This window comes from Xenopus laevis, chromosome 7S (assembly GCF_017654675.1).
Source record: "Xenopus laevis strain J_2021 chromosome 7S, Xenopus_laevis_v10.1, whole genome shotgun sequence".
NCBI classification, from domain to species: domain Eukaryota; kingdom Metazoa; phylum Chordata; class Amphibia; order Anura; family Pipidae; genus Xenopus; species Xenopus laevis.
Window position 1 is genome coordinate 54,014,458 of NC_054384.1, and position 24,520 is coordinate 54,038,977.

The 24,520-nt window shown below is 36.4% G+C and overlaps 1 protein-coding gene across 6 annotated transcripts; it reads left to right on the plus strand.

Moving 5' to 3' along the window:
• Positions 1 to 270: 270 nt before the first annotated feature.
• On the plus strand, positions 271 to 18,042 carry mfn2.S (mitofusin 2 S homeolog). Of its 6 annotated transcripts, XM_018227688.2 has the most exons (20): positions 872 to 901; positions 1,008 to 1,064; positions 3,271 to 3,393; positions 3,592 to 3,770; positions 4,473 to 4,608; positions 5,390 to 5,552; positions 6,728 to 6,852; positions 6,972 to 7,080; positions 7,161 to 7,268; positions 8,937 to 9,090; positions 11,401 to 11,468; positions 11,565 to 11,686; positions 12,930 to 13,056; positions 13,483 to 13,587; positions 13,672 to 13,774; positions 14,713 to 14,933; positions 15,582 to 15,737; positions 15,839 to 16,035; positions 16,231 to 16,365; positions 17,625 to 18,042. In XM_018227688.2, the coding sequence occupies exons 3-20, from the start codon at positions 3,350 to 3,352 to the stop codon at positions 17,689 to 17,691; spliced, it is 2,319 nt and encodes a 772-aa protein (XP_018083177.1). In that variant the 5' UTR covers positions 872 to 901; positions 1,008 to 1,064; positions 3,271 to 3,349; the 3' UTR covers positions 17,692 to 18,042. The 6 variants fall into 6 exon arrangements, with proteins under 6 accessions (XP_018083175.1, XP_018083176.1, XP_018083178.1 ...); XM_018227687.2 differs by having other exon boundaries at positions 819 to 1,064; XM_018227690.2 differs by lacking the exon at positions 3,271 to 3,393 and having other exon boundaries at positions 840 to 901.
• Positions 18,043 to 24,520: the final 6,478 nt, after the last annotated feature.

A 24,520-nucleotide genomic window follows, 5' to 3' on the forward strand; every position in this document is an offset into this window, starting at 1 on the left:
GATACTTTTGTTACAATTTCGAGATAAGCAAACAAGTAATAAACAGTATATATAAGTAAAGTATATAAACAATATAAGATAACAGGTCCATTGGGAAAAGTTAGACTCACAGCTTAAAGGGCAATTCACCTTCATTAGCATAACTGTAATAACTGAAAAAAAAATCAGAAATACGTTCAAACTTTTATAATCTGCCAAATTTTGTAAAATGAACATGGTAATTAGGGGGTGTGGCCACAAAAATGGCGCGTCAACTTTGTTGCCCCATTTTATTTCCAAAATTTTGGAGGTATGGGATTCCCTCACACTGCCCCAACTGCCCTAATACAAGTACCTAGGGACTGCTCCCACCATAAAACTCACAGCACACAACACACACTCACAACAACATGCCACCCCTAAAATATTGAGAACACACATTTTTTAAACAACTTGCTCAGTGGCATTATGTTACTGTGAAAGTTGCACTCCTACAGTTTGACGAGACCACGATACTGCTCTCCATGGCCTCCCGCTTCTGGTTTCAACATATTCTACGTAACAATGACGTTCCCGGAGGACAAATCGCCAATATGAACTAGAGCAATCCTACGTCTACTTTAGTACGGCCCTTACAGTTTGCAAAACACACTATGACGCCGTTACAATTCTTACTTCCTACCAATGAACTACAAATCCCAAAAATACTTAGTGGTATGGCTGCGGCTTTGTGCCGCCTCTCCTGTTTGACCTTTTTATGTCCCAGCGGAGTGACATCACTTGCTGGATTCTCCTGTTTCCTATGCTGTGAGCCAATCAGGGCTGGAGGGTGCGGCTTAGCGCAGTGCTTGGGTAGGAGCTTAGTGCAGACTCTTTCCTGTGCTGTACCCTTCAGTGGAGGCCTGGGTTCTGTTGGGGAGATGTGAGTGAGAACGGACCGTATGTGACCGTATGTGAGTGAGAACGGAGTGCAAAGCCGTATGCTTTTAGTGGCGTCCAATCCTGTCATTCTTTTCTTACTTTTATAGCCTAAGTCCGTCTGGATAGCATGCGGACCTAGTAGCTGCTGCAGCCTTGCCCTACAAGTAAGATATTTCTGCTGCTATTTGTGCTGTGCTTGTTAGCTGATGGGAGAAGGGCGCTTGGGGTCATGGTGGTTATTGTTTCCTCTGCTGAGCTTGTTAATCAGTCGTATAGAGAGTGTTGTGTGCAGGAGACCACTATGGTGTGCTGTCACTGTTGTCAACCTGCTAAGTAAATCTGTTAGGTACTAGTGTTATGCGGTTTACAGCCTTGTGTCAATTTCTCAGTGCAAGGCTGTCAAAGAACATACCATGAGTGATAGATATTGGCCAATTGTGTTATTTACTATAGTATAGCTGCAACCTGCACTGTAGCATAGAGCTCAATCAGAAATGTCCTTCATTGTTGTAAATGTGCTGGACCAGTCAACAGTTAAAGCCGTGGTTTACCTTTAAGTTCACATTTATTATATTATAGAATGGCAAATTCTAAGTAATTGGCCTACATTTTTGCTTTTTTATAGTTCTTAACGTATTTGCCTTTATTCTCCTGACTCTTTCAAATGGGGTCACTGACCCCCTGTAAAAAAACAAATTCTCTGTAAAACTACAAATGTATTGTTATTGCTACTTTTTTTTCTCATCTTTCTCATGTCCTCTCCAATCTGTATTCCAGTGTTTTATTTAATTCAATGCATGGTTTCTATGGTAATTTGGACCCTAGCAACCATATTCCAGTGTCTTATTCAAATCAATGCATGGTTGCTAGGGTAATTTGGACCCTAGTAACCATATTGACAAAATTGCTAGCTGGAGAGCCGCTGAATAAAAAGTTTATTAACTCATAAACCACAAATAAAAAAAAACAATTGCAAATTGTCAGAGAATATCATTCCCTACGTCATACTAAATGTTAATTTAAAGGTGAACAACCCCTATAATTCTTATTGGCTGCTATAAACCACTGGATAGTAGCATCTGTGTCTTCAACCTGGCACTCTCAATCCTTCTTTAGTATTTTACTGTCTTGTAATTTGAGTGTTGCCATAACTGCAGTTTCACCCCACCCACAAGAAATGTAATAATTAGAACTCACAATTATATGAGTATGAGCATTCACAATTATATGAGGATCACACGTGACACACAGCCTCTACATGTGGTTCTGCTGTTGCTAAAACTCCTAGCTCTTCTGTAGTAATGGCTGGAGGATACGAAGATTTAAAGTGCTATACATAATTTTGTCTGAATCAAAATGATATACGCTTTGGAAATTGCTAGCACTCTTTCATGGGCTAGTGAGGATGTGGGAAAATGCATGGTTATATGTTCCTTTACCTTTTTGTGTTCTTGACATCTGTTATTAGTAGGAGTAATTTTACACTAATGCATATGCACATGGTGTGATGCATGTCGGGCTTTCTAATCCATTGTTTCATTTAAGCCATGCACTAATATACACACAAGATGAGGCCAACATATATAAGAAATTGTAGTGTGTTCAAAGAATTTTGCCTGTAAATACATGATGGTGACCTTTCCAGTTCTCTGTGCACAGATAATAATAGAATGTGGAACCCATATGGAAATGACAGCACTAATGGGGATATTAGGGAGCAACTCTGACATGATAAATCTGTCAGTACAGCCCAACGATAGGGATTTCCAGATCCTGAATGTAAGATGACCATGAGGGGGCTTCAATATAAATGCACATGGTTACTCTGTTTTCTGTAGAGGGGTAACTTAACAAAAACACAATTAAAAAATTGAAGACCAATTGCAAAGTGCTTTTATTAATTTTACCTTTGCAAGTGCCCTTTATATTGATAGATTTTTGTATTGTCTGTGTAGGGTTAAAGGTCATAAACTGGACCAAATGCAGCTTTAATGGGTACAAAATCAAGTTTAGTTCTATTGGTCTGTCCTGTCTTGTCACATTCCTTCTTATTCTCTCTGTCTTTGAATCTAGTTTTTGATGGACTGAAGCACCAGAGTTGCAAGAAAGGCATTCTAAATTTACAACAATTCAGAGCAGCTAAATCTCTACTTTCCAGTGCCTGAAATGGGCTAGTTCTACTACATTCTATTTAGTTCTGTATTACAGCTAATGTAAAACAGAAAGAAAATGGAATTGTGAGTGCTGATACTACTTTACTACTTTTCTAAATGATCATTACAGTGTACATGGGTTTCACCAGTGGATAAAAGCCAGTGCCCTGCCTTTCACATCTTAGAAAATAGATCACATTGTACACATTTTTTTCAGGCTAACAACTTGGATGACATTTTTTGCTTTTGCTCATAATGCAGTCTTGCATACTGAACAGCTGTGCTAGTTAGACACCATGCCTACCTTGGTCATAGTGCAGGAGACTGAATGGAAAAGAAGGTACAGTGCTATCTTTAAAAATCATACTGACCATCTCCTATAACAAACATAAAAGTGTAAATTTTAATTTATAATCAAAATTTATAATTCTTTTATAAAATATCCCAGTAAGGCAGCCCTCATATAAGATCTACTTCTGTAGTGTGGCCTGTACCTCACAAAATCTGTTATATTAACAAGACTTTTGCTTCCTTGCAGCGCAATGTCCCTGTTGTTTTCCCGTCCAGCAATAAAAATCAACACAAAGAAAGACAAAAGATTCATGGCCGAAGTTACTGCTTCCCCTCTCAAGCACTTTGTTACTGCCAAGAAGAAAATCAATGGTATTTTTGACCAGCTTGGTGCCTACACCCAAGAGAGCTACAACTTTCTTGAAGGTAATTATTATTGCCAGTCAGCAGTGCCCCCTCCCATTTAGTTTGTGTTTATATGTGTTTCTAAATCTGTTTTTTTGATTTTTTTCCAATTCTTTCAATGTTGGGTTCCGTTGAATGAGATTTCTATTGAGTTTATAGTTTTGCAGTTAAGATGCCCTTTTGCAGGCAACCTTTATGTTGTTTTATCGATTAGCCTACAGGCTGACCAATCCAGGGCGTTTTGTCTCACGTGAACTGCAAAAATGCACTGAAAAAAATAATTTTTCTGCAGAATGAACAAATGGAGTAGTAAATAATTGAGGCTTCATCTGCTTGCAGTTCAGCTGAGAACCAAATACATGCATCATTTGGTCTTGTAATGCACAATTGAATTACTAACTCATAATATTTCTTACATTTTTGAACCACCGATTACATTGGGACTATATTGACCATTGCCTAGTTGTTTGAAAAAAACCTGTGGAGAGATTGCATGTTTCTAATGCTCTGATATGACTACAGTTTGTGTGCACTTAGTAACATAAAATATCCATTAAAATTGGGCTGTGCAATTTAAAAAGTTTCTTGATAATCTATCTAACTGATTAGAATATCCTCCCAAACAGTGGAACCTTTTATTTCTACCTAGAGTCAAAAGGTTATAGGATAGAATCTGCTTCGATCCCTATAGTGTTACATAACCGCTTTGGTCTGTCTCTACAGAAACATACAAGAATGCAGAGTTGGATCCAGTTGCCTCAGAAGAGCAGGTGCTTGAAGTTAAGTGCTATCTGACCAATGTTGCTGGCATCAGTGAAGTTTTAGCCCGAAGGCACATGAAAGTGGCTTTTTTTGGCAGGTAAGTTATTCCTTTATCTACCTCAGAACAACATACTGGTATGAGTAATTTCTTTTCAATGTGCATTTCACATTGATTCTTTGATTCCTGATATTACTTATAAAATCCAATTATATATGTTTAATAAAGCATAGGTATTTATTATTTTAAAAATATAAATAAATGCTGAAGTAAAGCAGGTTAGCAGATAGCATTTATAATCATAAATTAAGTCAAGATTGCTCCTGCATTTTCTCACGATTTTGCACTTTTTTTTTTAAAATGTTTTTATTTTGCATTTTTAAAACAACCAAACTAAACATTCATGGTTCCATAATTAGCATACAGGTCTCAGTGCAGCATGTACATACTCTTTAGTTACCCAGCTATTTCCCTAATTCTAGCTACCTCCTCCTCATGTGATGTGTTTATTTATGATTCTATATCTGTTACCCACTAGCAGCCAGAGCAATAGATATATATGATTATGTCGCTGCTAGTTTGACGTCTATAAGGCTATGGTTCTCTCTCTCTTACCTCTTGCGGCGTAGGTAAGTTGTATCAGGGGGAGTGTGACTTTTAATAGGTTCAGGCAGCCTTTAAATGTGGGGGGTTGGAGGGACATCCAATTCAGGAGGATACATTTGATAGCATAGAACAGTAGGGTCAATTTTGCACTTTTACTTGTATGTGGGATTACAAAGATTTCCTACTGAGAGGGTATTTTTGGGCACTCATGTTATATTGCTGTAACTCATGGACTTCAGTGGAATATAATGTGTTTTTTCCTGTTCCCTATCAGGACTAGCAATGGAAAAAGTAGTGTGATTAATGCAATGCTATGGGACAAAGTCCTTCCTTCTGGCATCGGGCACACTACCAACTGCTTTCTGCGAGTAGAAGGGGCAGATGGCAACGAAGCTTATCTACTTACTGATGGCTCAGAGGAGAAAAGGAGTGTAAAGGTAATACTTCTTTAAACATTATTACTTTAATAGTGCATTTTTTATTACAATAATCCATACGGTTATCTTTGAGAGTGGTCAAATCATATCTTGCCTGTGATGCAAGGTTTCGTTAAATGCAACTATTATATAGTTGTGTTTCCTGTCTAAACAGCTGTGGTTTGGACACAGTGCACCCCTGCAGCTTATGAACTTCTCTCTGTTTCAAGGTTCAACCTTACCTATTGCTTTGTGCAGGTGCATGCCCTGCCTCACTTATTAATGCATAGATGTAGAGAAAAACTGTAAATGGCAATGATGAAGGCCATACTGTTAGAAAGCTCGCAATTTTCTACTGTAAACCAGCAGTTTGTACAGCTGTAAAGGTTACAGAAATACAGCCTTCCATAGACGCCATACAGGTCCTATACCTGTATTTACTTAAATATATATTCCAATTTTGTAGGATTCTTTTATATGCCTCTTAATATGAAGTAAACAATCTGTTGCTTAAGTATTCAATTTGGGGGGTATAGTTTTAAGAATAAAAGGATGATTGCTCTTCCCTCTACATGGGGGACATGTAAATTGTAAGTTGTAAATTAAGGTGTTGGTGTTGTTCGTACCATTTGTACATGGAAATAGAACTGACTGATAGATCATGTACATAGTAGGTTGAATGGTAAATTCTGTGTTTGGACTAAAAGAATTAACTGATCAAAATGCTCTGTATTGGTTCGATTTTATATGATCCTTCACTAATGACTTGAACAATGGTATTCATCCTGGATCCTTGCAGGGAGACCCTCTCCCAACAAAATATATGTAATATAATCTGTAGAGAGTGTGGGTATGTACACTCTATAAGTAATAGACACTGTTAATCAAGATTCACCCATATTTGGGTAGCTATTAAATGTGAGATCACAAACTCGGAAATTAAAAATATACAGGCTACGTATACCTTTATTTGAAACGCAAGGCTACAAATATTAAATAATTTGATGTTGATATAGAGACTTGTCAGGAAAGACTTTTCCCTCAGGTAGCAAATTTGGGACAGCGTCAGTTTTTTTATTTTGCTTCCTCAGAATGAATGATGATAACTTAAGTACTTAAAAAAAACAATATAATTCTGAATAATGAAAGGAATATCTTATCTCTCTGCTTATCTACTGAACCTATTTTTTTTTCAGACTGTAAACCAGCTTGCCCATGCTCTGCATCAGGATGACCTACTGGATTCTGGCTCTTTGGTCAGTGTTATGTGGCCTAATTCTAAATGTCCTCTTTTAAAGGATGACCTTGTGTTGATGGACAGGTATGACTCCCAGGCTATAACCAAGTATATTTGGGAAATTGTGGATTTCAATAATGTCTTTAAATAAATGTATTTACTTAATAGTGCACCTCACCAATAGTATGGTAATTTGTTTGCAGCCCTGGCATTGATGTAACCACAGAGTTGGATAGCTGGATAGATAAGTTCTGCCTCGATGCTGACGTGTTTGTGTTGGTTGCAAACTCAGAGTCTACTTTAATGCAAACAGTAAGTGTTGCAATGCTGTTTAAGACTGCACTGTATTCTCTGTTCTATGAGGTCTTAAACTTGTATCCTTCTTTCCAAAGGAAAAGCAGTTTTTCCATAAGGTTAATGAGCGACTATCTCGACCAAATATCTTCATCCTGAACAATAGATGGGATGCTTCTGCCTCAGAGCCAGATTATATGGAAGAGGTAAATGTGGATACTTTTAGAATACACTTTCTAGTATACCATGAAACACTTTATTATATTGTAATGTTTTTAATTATTTATGACCGATTTCTATATCTGTACCGGATATATAAGTTATAACATATGTTCTGTATATGCAGAGTTTGCAGAAACTATTTAAAGACCTACTATTCATAAACAATATTGATTTATATTGTATTTTAAATGATATCGCATTTTTAGTGGCATAAGGGAATGGATACATTATATGTCCTTCCAGGCATGGGATTCTATCTTTATAGTCTTTACAGGAGTGATGGTTTTCCTGATGGTTATATCTTCCCAAATATAAACAGTATGGCAAGATATAAAATAAAGAGGATACTTTCATTATAAGCTGCAGTGTTGTATTTTAACTGATCAAATGGGAATACAAGACATTTAGCCATCAAAGAGGTGCCCAAAACTGCCCCTGCAAGGCCTCGTCTCTTGACTGGGAAAGGCCTGAGGGCACCAGTACTGGTGCTTTTCTGCCCACTAGTAATCAGAGTGTCGTTTTAGGAATATCCTTCGTTCAAAAAAAGTTAGCCAAGCCTATGGGGACCTTCCCCATAGGCTAACATTGAGTTCGGTAGCTTTTAGATGGCAAACTAGGGGGTCGAAGTTTTTTCTTAAAGAGACAGTACTTCGACTATCGAATGGTCGAACGATTATTAGTTCGATTCGAAGTCGTGGTCGAAGTAGCCCAAAAAACACTTCGAAATTCGAAGTTTTTTTACTTCGAATCCATCACTCGAAGTTAGTGAATCGGTCCCTAGGTGTTATGGGGTGTTTTTGCAGTGCCTCTTGAGCTCATAAAATGCTATTTTGACCTAAAGCATTGAAAATTATTCTTATCTAGTTAATAATTTCTGATCCACTGAAAGTCCCACTTAAAATGAGAATCCGTAACACTGCTTGCATGTTTCTCAGGTAGATCAAAGGATTTCAGCACAAAACAATAATTTCAGGGCCCACTGGAATTAATCCCGAAAATTGTTATTAGGAGACACTCACCAGTAGAAAGTGAGGGTTTGAGTGCCAAGCCCCCAAACCTACAGCCAAAGGAAGCAGATAAAATCAATTGTAAGAAAGTATGAGCAGGCATTCCACAAATTGACCATGTAGGCCATAAACAGTAAGCTAGTTTTAATACTGTAAATTACATACATAAGTCAAGCATATTATTTAATCAAAATTTCTCACAAATTACCTGTATGGTAAAGGGGTGTTAACTTTTTTTTACTTATTGAGTATTTTCAGAATACAGAACATATTAGACTGTTCATAAACTGTTAAATAAGGAAATAATCAAAGATTATTTTTTAGTATGTTATAGTATGGCTAAGTTTAAGCAACAGTTCAATAAGCCTTCATTTTTTATAGTGTTTTTTTTTTTATTTATTTTCCTGAAACTGCAAACTAGAGAGTTTCTGAATAAAAAAGTGAAATAACTAAAAAATAAATAATAATAAATACAAACCAATTGCAAATTGTCTCAAAATAGTTAATCTCTACATCCAATTAAATGTTAATTGAAAGGTGAACAAACCTTTTAAGCAAATGAACATATAAGTGGTTAAATAAAACACTGCAGTGGTACAAATTTAAGGAATAGTGATGTGGCTTGTCCTTTTTGCCAATTTTCAGGTACGTCGCCAGCACATGGAACGTTGCACCAGTTTTTTAGTGGATGAACTGGGAGTGCTTGACAGAACCCAAGCTGGAGATCGTATATTTTTTGTGTCAGCCAAAGAAGTTTTGAATGCCAGAATACAGAGAGCTCAGGGAATGCCTGAAGGAGGTATGTTGTAATAAAATCACAATTTATTTTTTTTAATCAGGAAAAGTAGTTGAAGACAATGCCCTTCTCTTAGATTCCTATTCTCTTTCAGTTCAACACATTAATTTTATCTCTTTTACCAGCCCTCTGTAATATAATATGTGGGTAAAGTTGCTGTACCGTGTTAGCCAGTAAAAATGTTACAGGGCAACCCTTTTGAAATAAAACAAATGTGATATAAAGGTGATACCTTTATTGGCTAACAAATATAATCATAGCAAGCTTTCAGAACATTTTAGTTCCTTTTTCAAGCTGTTGTAATATGTAATATGAAGCTGTGGTGTTCTCTGGTATATACACAACATTCAGCTCATAGGTCAAATGACCAACAAAAAGGAATATCAATCTATGTGTAAGGTGTCAAAGTCATTTACGAGGGGATCTGCAAGAGACAAACAGATAAGGTACAAGATAATGTGGGTCAAAGAGTCTGAGTATAAACTAGGGCTGAATTATTGGAGTGTAGAATCAAAGGAATTCCATATGATCTCTTAGTCGATATCCAGACATGTTGGTATTTCTGACCTGGTGCGATCTTTTCTTAGTCCACCAAATTAGCCAGAAATCCAAGCCGCAGGTTTAGTCCCTTCTTCAGAGAATTTCCATTAATTTGTATTCCCACACTTTTCTTTCATTATCTGTTTTAAAATTGCCCTTAAGAACCAAAATTCTTAAATCCTTTATGGAGTGATGAGGGCTATTGAAATGATTTCCTATTGGTGTGTCCAGTTTTTTATTGGTTATAGTGAATCGGTGGTGTGTATTTCTCTTTCTCAGACTTTGTCCAGTCTCTCCTATATATAGTCGCCCTGTTATGCATTAAGTGCATTGTATTAAGTACACCACATTGGAAGAAGAACAGTTGTAGTGACCATGGATCCTGTATTCCTCTAATGTGTCCGGAAATTGGTATTTTGTCTGAAGTCAGGATGTGTGGGCAGGTTTTGCATTGTTTTTTTGCCACAGGGGTATGTTCCATTTTTGGTGGGGTGTAATAAGGCACTTCTTGTTATTAGTGACTTTAGGTTGGGAGGCTGTCTGAATGCTAGGAGTGGTGGGTCTTGGAATATGCTTTTGAGCCTCTCATCCTTATGACGTGTACGTTGTAGATATCTGGCTATTTTAGTTGTTGATTGAATGTGACCACTAGGGGAACATGATTTATTTCAGGTTTTTGTTTATACTGTAGAAGGTGACTTCTGGGAATCCTGGTGGCTACATGAATGTATTGATCTACAATTATGGGGTTGTAGCCCCTGTTGATGAAGTGTGTTTTGAGGTGGTGGTTCCTTTCAGCGGTGTCCGAACATATATGATCGTAAAGCCTGACTGTAGATTATTGAGTGTTTAGTGTGGTCATAGTGAAAGCTGTCATACATTAGATATGATGGTTTGTCCGTTGGCTTTCGATATATGGTGGTTTGAATAGTATTTTCCCTGATGTGAATGGTTGTGTCCAGAAAGTGGATGTGAGTGGGGAGAGTAGCTCATTTTCAAATTTATAGTTGGATGAAAGCCTTGTTTGTGAAACTGAATAAGTTCTTGTTCAGTATCTGTCCACATTATGAATATGTCATCTATATATCGGAGGTATGTCAAAGGTTTGGTGTTGCAGGTGGATAGGAAGTCCTCTTCTAGTTTTGCCATGAAGAAGTTGGCATACTGGGCTACAAAGCGTGTACCCATACTGGTTGCCATCCGTTGCAGAAATGTGGAAACCAAGAGAGGTGCAAAGCAGGAAGTAGTATTCTGACTATTATGTTGCACATCCAGTCACTCCATCCTTTATAGATTACGTTTTTGGCTAAATAACTACATTAGCAACATGTATTTATCTATTTAGTTTTTTATTTTTATACTGAACAATACCTTTAATTGAATCCACAAAATGGCGCCTGCCTGTATGTTGCTCTAATTGTGGATTTAAAAAAATAAAGAAAGCTAGCTTTAAATAAAGTGTAAGTAAAGTTTATTTTCCTCAACTAACACAATAAAATAGGATTTGGAATTATTTCTTAGGATGACAGGTCCCCTTTAAATTCTTATTTCCTTTGTGGCAAACAGAAGTCCTTTTTTGCTTTATGGATGGTTTAGATATTAACTCGTTCCAGTTCACTGCCCCCAAAAGACAAACCAAAATGTAATACAGTTTATATGAAAATGTCTATGTATATGATTATGTGTATCTATTTACCCTCTTCCCCCTTAATGTTGTTCAGAGATTGATGTGATAATAGGGGAAAGCTAGTTTCACTGTTATCCTGTCTCTAGGTGGAGCTTTGGCTGAGGGCTTTCAAGCAAGAATGTTTGAATTCCAGAATTTTGAGAGACGATTTGAGGTAAGAAGAATTTGAGTTAGATATCGTTTGTTTATAATGGTGATAGTCTGTTTTTGTTGTTAATAGTTTTATGTTTGCACCCATCTGACTTTATAGGAGTGCATTTCACAGTCTGCTGTTAAGACCAAATTTGAGCAGCATACAAAGAGAGCCAAGCATATTGCTGAAGTTTTGCGACAAATAATGGAGTCTGTCCATGTTGCTGCTCAAGAGCAAAGGTAAAAATGGTCACCAATAAACACATCATTAACATAATTCAACAGGAAAGGATATGTAACAGTTGAATTGTGTGCGTTCAAAATAATTTGCACGTAAAAACCCATGTGTAGTTTAGTTAGGGGTTGGCGCAGAATCTGATAAGTAATGTTTACTTTAAAGGGGTTGTTCACCTTTAAATTAACTTTAGTATGATGTAGAGAGTGATATTCTGTGACAATTTGCAATTGGTTTTAAGTTATTTAGCTTTTTATTCAGCAGCTCTCCAGTTTGCATTTTCAGCAATGTGGTTGCTAGGGACCAAATTCTCCTAGCAACCATTCACTGATGTAAATAAGGGACTGAAATATGAATAGAAGAGGCCTGAGTAGAAAGATGAGTAATAAAAAGTATAAATAACAATAAATGTGTAGCCTTCATGTTTTTAGATTGCGTTAGTGACCCTCATATGAAAGCTGGAAAAAAATAGTTCAAAAACTATGGAAAATAAATAACGAAGACACATTGGAAAGTTGTTTAGAATTGGCCATTCTATAATATCCTAAAAGTTAACTTAGAGATTAACCAACCAGACACAGAAATAAAAAGCTGTAAAATAAAAGTCTGATTCAAATGAAACATGAATACCCTTATTGTTATTTTTTTTTTTAATTTAAACGTCCTCATTAAAAAAATATCAGCTGTCAATCATATTGCCTCCCCACCTCTATGCCTGAGGTGGGGAGTGCATGCACTTCCATACAGACAACTGTGGTTGGTTGGTATTGGTTACTGCACTCGGGCAAACTTTGTGCCTTTTTTACAGATTGGGATAAGGCTTTTCACATTTTGAACAATTATCCTCAGATATTTTACATTAAGACCAATGGTAGTCTGGTTGGTGCATCTGTTAGTAGCTGGTTGGAAAGGCCTGCAATGTATTTAACAAAAGTGTGAAGATTAGCACAAGCAAAGCAGAATAGACGGAACATTTTCCAGGTGTATACAAAATAGCAAAAAGTAAAGTGACAAAAAATAACAGCGTTATTTGCCATTATACAAAAAAATTGAACTATAGAACCTATTAATGATTATGGTGTCCTTTTTGCATGTCACAATGCTTTGTAGCTGCAGATACTTTCCTTAATGTAAAATGTTATTTTTGTGGCCAGCCTTAATACTTAATACAAAACTGTTTTGTTCTCAAGTGCATGAAAGTTACACTTTCACAAATGCCTTTATATGAATTGTCACTTTTTTTAACAGATGCTTGTGTTTGGAAAAACGTGAGGAGTTCAGGGATCGTTTGGAATTTATTGAGAAACAATTGGAGCTTCTGACAGAGGATTACAAATATAAAATCAAACTGATCACTGATGAGGTGGAAAGACAGGTAAGAGCACAGAACTTTCAAAATTACACTCTGAAACAGCCAGCTTGATTACGTCGAACTTGAACTTATTTATGACCCGTTAACCATGACACAAGTAGAAATAAAATAAACTGACTACCTGTAAACACTACTTTTAGTGTATAGTTATATAATAGTGTATTATATAACGACGATTAAGCTTGTCACCAATTCATTAATCTTGTCTTGATGAGTGGACTCATGCCTGCTTATCACACAATGGGCCACATTTTTTTTAATGTGAAAAACATATCTCCCGGTTTATTTCGTGAAAATTTTATAGACATTTATGGTCAAATTAAAATGATTTTTGTGCATGTAAAGTCTAAAAATGAGAAGGAATGTGAAAGAACATCCATTAAGCTAACTAGACAATGAGCAAGTTATATCTTTGTAATTATCTTTTAGGTTTCCAATGCAATGGCTGAAGAGATTCGGCGACTTTCTGTATTGGTAGATGAGTTTCAGTTGGATTTTCACCCTTCTCCAGTGGTCCTCAAAGCCTACAGAAATGTAAGTAATCGCCAATTAAAGTAATATATTGCCTTCTTCCATTAGCATCTGCTTAATTGTAGGTTTCCTCTTGCTTTCTCATAGGAACTTCATAGGCACATTGAAGAAGGTCTTGGAAGGAACTTGTCAGATCGTTGCTCCAGTGTGATTTCTGTTTCACTGCAAACCACTCAGCAGGAGATGATAGGTTTGATAATTTTTAGTTGTCCAATACTGAGTGACAGGCAAACTTTGGTCAGTGCAATGGGCGCATTTTTTTTTTCAGATGAAACTAAGAGTAACTGTTGGTGAAAGATATATTCTTATGAATGATATAATCCTTTCATTATTATGTATGGTTCACCTTCAGAGTTGGGCACCGCCAAACCTTCAGACTTTCACAATTCGTAAATAGGACTCTGGAGAACCAATTGCCCAGTGGCCCTTCCTCAGGTGCTTATACAAATACTGTGGGTAACCCAAAATCCTTTTAAGATCATCAAAAACAAACAAGAGTGCCCATTCCCATGTGGCTAGACACATTCATGTACATTGTAACAAAATTCCCTTACAGAGTACTGCCATCTTCTGGCCTACTCCAATATTGCACCAAAGATACAGTACTGTTACACATTTCAGTATTCATAATGCAGTATAAATTACAGTTGTAGGTAGTCTATTACCTTTTAAGTAAAAGAGTCCATGCTGTATTGTAAACAAGCTGCAAGGACCAAAGAATGTATTACAATTTACAAAAAACACTTGAAGCTTAGTGCATCGTTTAGTCCTTATGGTTCCAGTGTATTCAATGCATCAATCCATTTGGCCTCACGTTGGAGTAACAGTCTCTTCCTATCCACACCCCTACTTGGAGCAGGGACCTCCTCCAGCACTTGCCATCTTAAGCTAGCACTATTGTGCTTATTCTCATCCAGAAACAACACAATTTTGCAAAATTGTAACAGTTTAGAGTCTGCATCTGAATTACTGAGCTGCCAGACTGAAACACCAGATACAGGAACATTCACCTTTAAACTTAGATTTTGGAAAAAAAAATGTAAAAAATAAATAATGGAAAGTAATTGAAAAAAGTCTTTATTTCTGGGGAACAATCTTAAAACAACTTTTTTGATTCTTTTCCTGTAGAAGGAATGATGCCTCTCCTGCCACCTACTGCAAGAACCCAAACAGATTCATTGGTTCCTCGACAATGCTTTAATCTCAGCTATGACTTGAGCTGTGATAAATTATGTGCAGATTTTCAGGAAGATGTGGAATTTCACTTTTCTCTGGGCTGGACAATGCTAGTGAACAGATTCTTAGGGCCCAAAAATGGACGACGAGCTTTGATGGCCTACAATGATCAGGTATATATCAAATTGTAATTTTTTTTTAATTAGAATTGGAAGGGTTGCTGACCTTAAAATTAAAGTGTATGGCATGTAGAGAACCCTAAAAGAGTGCATATGAACTAACATGGCTTTCAGCTACTACAACATATTTACTGCATTTTATATAAAACTTATACATTTAAATGTCAGGGGTTTGTACTGTGTGCATACTAATCTCCTTGTACAGGTATGGGATCCACTATCCAGAATCATGTTATCCAGAAAGCTCAGAATTACAAGTTGGGCATCTCCCATACACTCCATTTTATGCAAATAATTTAGATTTTTAAAAATGATCTCCTCTTTCTCTGTAGTAAACAGTACCTTGTAACTAGGATCTAGTGGAAGAAAGATTGTGAATTTTATAGTTTGTGCCAGTGTGCATTGTATGTAATAAACTTCTTACTGAAAAGGTTATGTTTGCTCCAAAAGATTACAACACCTTAAAGCACTTCTTAAAAGTGTGCAATGCGCAATTAAAATCCACAGTGCAATAAGGAAGAATATTACATTGGGAAATGCAAATTTATATTCTTATTTGTGCAAATTGCTTTTCTCTTTGTGATTTTTATTACATTTCCCTCTTAGTGTTTTATTTCCTTTCCTAAATATTTGTTTTTTCAGGTACCTCGTGTAATGCCTTTAACCCCAGTAAACCCCAGCATGCCACCAATGCCACAAGGCTCGATGACTCAAGAAGAACTTATGGTTTCCATGGTAACTGGACTGGCTTCTTTAACGTCTCGTACTTCCATGGGAATACTTGTGGTAGGAGGAGTAGTAAGTAATCTCTCTATTATGTTTTTCACAATGCTTATATACTATTTTGAACTACTGTTAATGAAACTGTGAATTCATCCATTTTGTTTTTACTTTTACAGGTTTGGAAAGCAGTGGGGTGGAGACTCATTGCTCTCTCATTTGGCCTCTATGGACTACTTTATGTATATGAGCGCCTTACTTGGACAAATAAAGCAAAAGAAAGGGCCTTCAAACGACAGTTTGTGGACTATGCTGCAGAGAAACTGCAGCTAATTGTCAGCTACACTGGTTCCAATTGCAGCCACCAAGTTCAACAGTAAGTTTCCCAGTAATTGTGTTATACGATCATTTGAAGCTTTATATTGTCTCTGCTTTAGGAATCAAAGCAATCTCTATATGCATTTTAATTTTAATTTACACACTTTAACATTCTGTTAGATGATGGACAATATTGAAAAATTTAATTCTAGGTAAAATATGTATTTCTAATATTTTTTCTCTTTTTGGACAGAGAGCTCTCCAGTACATTTGCTCACTTGTGCCAGCAAGTAGATGTAACAAGGGAAAATCTGGAACTAGATATTAATGTTCTGAATAAAAAGATTGAAATCCTGGACAGTCTACAGAGTAAAGCAAAACTCCTAAGGTACTCTATCGTTTTGCAAGATTTTCGTGGGATTTAGCTCTGCCTGTAATTTCTTTTTTTTACTTGTAATATTAAAAAAAGCTTAAATTTTTCTTCTAATCAGTCTAAAGTTATGTAGAAAATGAGCAAGTTTAGATTGGTGGTCATATATCAGCAACAAACTTCCCTAACCATTCTATAAAGGGAATTCATATTGTTTCACATTTTTAAGAACTAAAAATGAAAACACTGGGGGGGTGCCAAAATGTTGGGCACCAGTGATTAAAATCGCTTACTTGATGCCCTGGGCCAGTGCTCATGTTTGTTAAGCTGCGCTGACTAGGGTTTTTTTTGCAGAAGACCTTGTCGCCTTCTTCTTAACTTCTTCCATCTTTTCGTTCCAATTCAGGCATGCACATGCGCAGTAGAGTTAAATTTGAACTTAAAAACAAAAGCTGCCTTTTCCACTCTAGTACGCATGTCTGTGCCCAGAGAAATAAAGAGAGAAGAAGAAACACTGCAGTGAAGAAATACCCCAAGTAGGGTAAGAAATTACAATCACTGGGGGTGCATAACATTTTGGCACCCCCAGTGCTTGTGACATTTCTCCTTTTAACCGCTTTCTATACTCAAAGCCGTTAATAAGATATTTATAAATCTCTCATCCCATCACCTTAAAGGAACTGTTTAGTGTAAAAATAAAAACTGGGCAATAGTATGAGCAAAATAATAAATGTTTTTAATATAGTTAGTTAGCCAAAAATGGAATGTATAAAGGCTGAAGTGAGAGAATGTCTAACAGAACAGAACTTCCTGCTTTGCAGCTCTCTAACTCTGAGTTAGTCAGCAACTTGAATGGGGGCCACATGGGATATAACTGTTCAGTGAGTTTGCAATTGATCCTTAGCATGCAGCTCAGATTCAAAAGCAACATGTATGACCCATGTGCCCCCCCCTCAACTGCCTGGTAACCAATCAGTGGAGACCAAGAGAGCTGCAAAGCAGGAAGTAGTGTTTTGGCTATTATGTTAGTCACTCCAGCTTTTACACATTACATTTTTGCTAGCTAATTTCATTGCTAAAAAACTACCTCAAGGTGGCATTAATTGCTTCTTGTTAAAATAAACAAGACCTGGTATTTCTGCCTGTAACATTTTCCTCTATAAACTCCAGATCAGAGATTGGGATTTTGAATAGTAAAAACAGTAGATTATGCATGCATATGACTGTCATACCCTTTTTTTTCAGTGGGCTGTTATTTTTTCTTATCTCCTCTCCAGGAATAAAGCCGGCTGGCTGGACAGTGAGCTTAATATGTTTACACACCAGTACCTACAACAGAGTTGATATTGTAATTACAACACCACAGAAGACAAAAAAATCCTTTTCACATACCCTGTAAAGACTGCAGTGTAAAGTATTTTTTTCTGTATTTGATATTGGATGTTTCCCAACTACAGTTAATTTCACATGGGCTTTAAGGAAAAATATGTTTTAAGATCATTGCCATTTCTTAACTCTTTCCTGGTTCGTGTATTTTTCTGCTGTATGTTTCCAAAAGCTGCAGTGTGTTAAGGTGGAGATGAGTCCAAGAAGGCATGTGGGTTATCATTTTGTTCCTCTGCATCTGCCATATAAACGCTAATCATTTGCAACAGAGTATTTCAAAGCAAGTACAGAATTAAACCTGTGCAATATGTGAGAAATGTGGTGATTCATCCCTCGTTCTGTCAGCTTAGAAGGTACCTTGCTGGGTAACGGGTTTGGATTTATAAAGTATCATTGGGATACTGTTATATTATTTCCAGATGATATTGCAATGTTTTATTTGCAGTTTCAATCGGTTACTTCCGTGATTACTTTTTATTAATGAATTGGCTCAGCAAACTTGAGCATAAAACAAATTTTGGCATTTTTGGAGCACTTTGTTCCCTGATAAATCCTGTTCCCGTCTGCTTACCAGCATTTAAGTGAATACTTTTATGCCATAATAGGAAAGCTTAGCATAATTTTAGTACAGTTCCTACCAGTTTCATTCATCCAGTTTATTTGTGCATTATGTAAATGCATGTGCTTGTGGGTGGATGAATACTTATAAAACTCATACATGTATACATGTTGCATTGCTATCTCAGAAAAATCTGGTGGTAGAGTTGTTAGGGTTTGTTAGACAATTTATTTTGCTGCAGTGAAACCTTTGTCCAGGGCAACACAGAACCAGTATACAGTAGTTTTGTTAATGTATTTTTAATTCTGTGAGAACTGGCATACAGTAATTTAATACATATTAAGCATGTCTGCATTTGTTTTCTGGCCAGCATAAAAAGGACTAAACTAAAATGTGTGTGTCAAAAACTCCACAGGCTGACGGCACTTCTGGATATGTTTATTGGGAAAAACTGCTGTAAACCGCCTTCCCAATAAACATATCCAGAAGTGCCGTCAGCCTGTGGAGTTTTTGATATACTTACAGGGGGGACACTGCTGATTGAGCACCTGGTTGAAGGGAAGATCGGTGAGCTGGAGCGGTCTTTTTTGGTTTTTTCATTCACTTAAATGTGTGTATGTGAAAGGAGTGTGTGTTGATATTTATGGATGGTTAGTGCGCATTGCACAGTAGCATCCAGTATTTCTAAATTTGTCTACATTACCAAACAAAGTACAATCTATAGGTGGCAAAACATAGGCATTTTGATCAGTTTGGCAAACAATTAGTTCATCCTGAAGGTTTGTTCTAGCTCCAAATACACCCACTAACAATTGCCTGACTAGAATATATTTTGGATTAAATGTGTAGTTATTTGGTCAGTGACCACATAGTCTTTGGTTATTTTTATATTCTGCATTGGGATTGTGAAAATATTCAAGCAGCTCCACACAAATGCATTCTAATGTGTAGCACAACAGAACATGGATCCAGTTAGCTGGATCTTATCTTGTAGCCAACTTAAAACAGATATACATAATAAAACATCATGCCGACATTGAGCAGACACAACAGCTGTAAATGCTAAATCCAGAAAATTGCAAATCCCTGGGAGCATTAATTAAGAACAATTTACGTGGTACTTTCATAATAATCAAGTCCTTGAAGTACCAGAACTTGTGAGTTAAAGGAGAAGGAAACCCTAAAAATGAATAGGACTAAAAACACCATGTTTTATATACTGAACATATTGCACCAGCCAAAAGTTTCAGCTTCTCAATAGCAGCAATGATCCAGGACTTTGAACTTGTCACAGGGGGTCACCATCTTGGAAAGTGTCTGTGACACTCACATGCTCAGTGGGCTCTGAGCAGCTGTTGAGAAGCTAAGCTTAGGAGTTATCACAAATTATCCAGCAGAAAATGAGGTTGGTCTGTCATACAAGGTGAAAATTCTGATTCTAGATGCACTGGTTTATGAGCTGCCATATAGTAATTATCCATATTAATTACTAATCAGCCTTATACTGTGACATTTCTATACATATTTTGAGTCGGTCCCTAAGCTCAGTAAGTGACAGCAGCACAGAGCATGTGCAGTGAATCAGCAGAAAAGAAGATGCGGAGCTACTGGGGCATCTTTGGAGACACAGATCTTTACTGCTAAAGGACTGTGGTTGTGTGGGGTTGGTACAGAAGCCCAAAACATAACGTACAACATTTCTAGCTTACTTCTTTAGTTTAACTTTTCTTGTCCTTTAAAGGGGTTGTTCACCTTCAAACACTTTTCCAGTTCAGTTGGTTTCTGATAGTTCACCAGAAATAAAGACTTTTTCCAATTATTTTCTATTTGTGACCATTTTTCTAATATTGAAGTGTAAAGTTTAATTTTTCACCTTCTAAATCAGCTCTGGGAGGGGGGTTGCCAACTCTTTAACTGTTCTAAACTGCACATTTAGTTCATACATTTCTTATATTTAGCCCTGCTGAACAGAATCCCTGAGGTTCATTGAAGGCAGCTGTTAGATTGATACAATAGTTGCTAATATACTACTGACAAATGTCAGTAGTATATGTCAACTAAATGTAGCAAATTGTAACAGTTCAGAATGTTCCTGGATCACTGAGCTGTCAGACTGAAACTCTAGTGACAGTAATATTCATATTTAAATTTTGGGAAAATGGTAAAAAATAAAAGACGGAAAGCAATTGAAAAAACTTGTTGTTTATGGTGAACAATCTGAAAACAACTGAACTGAAAAAAAGGAGTTTGGAAGCTGACTGAACAACCTCTTTAATTGTAGGGTCATGCTTTCCTTAAAAGGTCTCATCTGTAAACCTTATAAATTGCTTATGCCTTTGTGATAAGAATCCACCTTACAGTCAGGGTACAGGTGCAGAGGTTATGCTGATCATTGGTGATCAGATGTTAAAAATGGCTAGGTTAAGTACTGATGTGTTGATGTAAAGTTTGATGGAAAAATAGACATTTCCCTTCTCTGCTAGATGGAGGCACTATGTCCTCCTGTGCCTTATCTGTTTTTGAAATCTACTTCCAGTGATCTTTTATTTATTTCCTTTGACATGATTCTGTTAAAAAAATATATATAAAAACAAGAGGCTACATTTCCTCTCCAATCTTTTCGGTATAAATATGGTGCCTGAACGCACTTCCAAAATCAGATCTTTGTGTACTTGTTCCTAGAGTTAACAGGTATGGAGGAAATACATTTAAAATGTATAAATTTAAATAAAACCCCACTGTGGTAGTTTGGGAAAAAACTTCTGTATTAAAATAATGGCTACTGTAAATGCACTTAATGCTAATGATCTGAACATTTATTGTGCCAGAGCACTAGTATATTTGCTGTTTAGTATCTGTTTGGCTGTCTGCATAATTTTGCTCTGTTATTCATCTTTCCTGTTTGCTAAGAAGCAGATCATTCATACTTGAAAGAGGCAAATGAACAATCTTTAAAATCTCTTTTGCTAATTAAAATGCACTTTATTTTATAGATCATCATAGTACGTAACTTATTGTTTTTGTTACCGAGCATATGTGAAATTGACTTGCAGTATTTTGTCCTCTGTATTTAATCTTATGTAATGTAATATTAACAAAATATAACATGCATGTCTTCTGTGCCATTTCAAAATAAAAAAATATTCTGAACACCATTGTTTTTATTCTGAATTAAGTATTTAAAGAAGCAAATACAATACTTTTTCAGATTTTTTTATTTTTTAAAATATATATTTAATATATAGTTTTTTAAATAAAATTTTATATTGGTTATATATTTTCAAATTGCCATACAAACACTGCATTGTGGACAGCAGATGCTAATGGTATGGCTTGTTCACATTCAGAAAGTCTATTCAATATGATACCTTATTAGAGGATTTTAATTATATTTAAATAATTATGAGCATTGTGTATTTTATGTCATTTGTAGCACTGTACTGATACATAAAAAATGCCCTGGTGTATAAGTCCTAACCCAAGCTGTGGTAATGACCAGCTACTAGAAGCATCATATTTCCAACACTCTCTGTCTTGCCCTGCTGCTAGAAATGATAAAAAGCTGTTATTTGTACATAAAAAAGGAGTAAGATTGGTAGCGCACAGTTTGCCTTTAACAAAAAACTAGGTGTCAGTGCCACACTTTGGCAAACATGTAAGTTCCAAGCAAATTTGTAGAAGCCGCGCACCTCACAAAAACTCTTTTTTCCTGGTGCCCAGTGATAGAGGAATCAGCCACCTCCCGTCCAAGTTAAGAAGAAATTCACTGGCACACAGGAGTTGCAATAGCAGGGCAAGCGTGTCCCCGAAATGATGCACCACTGCACTAATAAACCGCAAAGGCTTGCCCTGCTATTGCAACTCCTGTGTGCTATGTCAAGGCCCCGAATCCTACACATCCTATTGGCATTCTAATTAATTAGAGTTGCCATGTCATCTGTCATGCACCATATGCGTACATGCACATACGTGTACCTGCACATACGTGTACCCTACATGTAACACATATACATGTATGCACTTAATTGCAAAGAAACCATATATAAATATGATCCAGAAACACCACCACCTTCTATGGGCCCGAGATGGGTTGAGATGATGTGCAAAACGATACTGTGTTCTGATGATTTACAACTTGTATTTTTTTTTTAAATCAAGTGCTTTTACGCAGCTCATGGAACACGGAGTTAAAAGGGGGGGTTCACCTTTAATATAACTTTTAGTATATTATAGAATGGCCAATTTTAATCAACTTTTCAGTTGGTCTTCATTGGTATGTTTTTGTAGTTTTTGAATTATTTGCCTTTTTCTTCTGACTCTTACCAGCTTTCAAATGGGGGTCACCGACCCCATCTAAATATCATATTCTACAAAAATATTGTTATTCCTACTTTTTATTACCGTACTCATCTATTCAGCCATCTTCTATTCATATTCCAGTCTCTTATGCAAATTTGGACCCTTGCAACTATATTGCTGAAATTGAAAGCTGGAGAGCTGCTGAATAAAAAGCTAAATAAATTAAAAAACACAAATGATAGAAAATTAAAATCAATTGTAAATTGTCTCAGAATATCACTCTACATCACACTAAAAGTTAACTCAAAGGTGAACAACCTCTTTAACTTCTAATATCTTTATTATTTTACGACAGAGGTACATTATGTATTATGATACACATGTTTGTGAGTCATGTGATTACATCACTATGCACCAATGATAACACTGTTGACAACACTAAGCAGCATCTATATAGTGGATTATGTACCCCCTACTATAATTTATAAGGATATTTTAAATCACAGAGGAGTTACATGACTGTATCAAAGCACAAGGCTGCAGGCCAACGTGTCATTATACATTTTTTTTTAAAAAATTATATTTTAAACAAATTTTAGGAGTGCATTATTCGTTATTATACAGTTAAATGTATATAGGATAGCCAAGAGCTTTCTCTCTGCTGCAGAACAATGGCTGGTACAGATGTTGCATAGGGTATGATTTTCCAGAGCTTTTTTATTTATTTTTTTTTACAAAATAATAATTGGCTATGTTGTGCTTTTAGATAAGTGTCAGGCAGTTTGCAAGGGGAGAAAGTTTTAGACGGGATTTCCATAAATTCTAAACAGCATGTTGTTAATAGTGTAGGAGAGCACTGTTTATAAAAATATCATTTACAGTTTGGTACCATAGAGAAATGAGATAAGGCTATAATTTACAGGATATTATTGTGTGTAATATTATACATTCAGTGTTTTGAGGGCATCAGTGTAAAATCAGGAGAAATGTAAAATCATCAAAATATATTATGTTATATAAAGTGGGATAGTTACATAGTTACATAGTTAAATTGGGTTGAAAAAAGACAAAGTCCATCAAGTTCAACCCCTCCAAATGAAAACCCAGCATCCATACACACACCCATCCCTACTGTTAATTAAATTCTATATACCCATACCTATACTAACTATAGAGCTTAGTATCAGAATAGCCTTTGATATTATGTCTGTCCAAAAAATCATCCAAGCCATTCTTAAAGGCATTAACTGAATCAGCCATCACAACATCACCCGGCAGTGCATTCCACAACCTCACTGTCCTGAATGTGAAGAACCACCTACGTTGCTTCAAATGAAAATTCTTTTCTTCTAGTCTAAAGGGGTGGCCTCTGGTTCGGTGATCCACTTTATGGGTAAAAAGGTCCCCTGCTATTTGTCTATAATGTCCTCTAATGTACTTGTAAAGTGTAATCATGTCCCCTCGCAAGTGCCTTTTTTCCAGAGAAAACAACCCCAACCTTGACAGTCTACCCTCATAATTTAAATCTTCCATCCCTCTAACCAGTTTGGTTGCACGTCTCTGCACTCTCTCCAGCTCATTTATATCCCTCTTCAGGACTGGAGTCAACAACTGCACTGCATACTCCAGATGAGGCCTTACCAGTGACCTATAAAGAGGCATAATTATGTTTTCATCCCTTGAGTTAATGCCCTTTTTTATGCAAGACAGAACTTTATTTGCTTTAGTAGCCACAGAATGACACTGCCCAGAATTAGACAACGTGTTATCTACAAAAACCCCTAGATCCTTCTCATTTAAGGAAACTCCCAACACACTGCCATTTAGTGTATAACTTGCATTTATATTATTTTTGCCAAAGTGCATAACCTTGCATTTATTAACATTGAACCTCATTCTCCAGTTTGCTGCCCAGTTTTACAATTTAGA

Coding starts and splice junctions, on each gene's coding strand:
- mfn2.S (XM_018227686.2), top strand. CDS start 633: ATGACGCCGTTACAATTCTTACTTCCTACCAATGAACTACAAATCCCA. Junction 902..3,591: donor CTGGGTTCTGTTGGGGAGAT/GTGAGTGAGAAC, acceptor GCTTCCTTGCAG/CGCAATGTCCCTGTTGTTTT. Junction 7,081..7,160: donor AGTCTACTTTAATGCAAACA/GTAAGTGTTGCA, acceptor TTCTTTCCAAAG/GAAAAGCAGTTTTTCCATAA.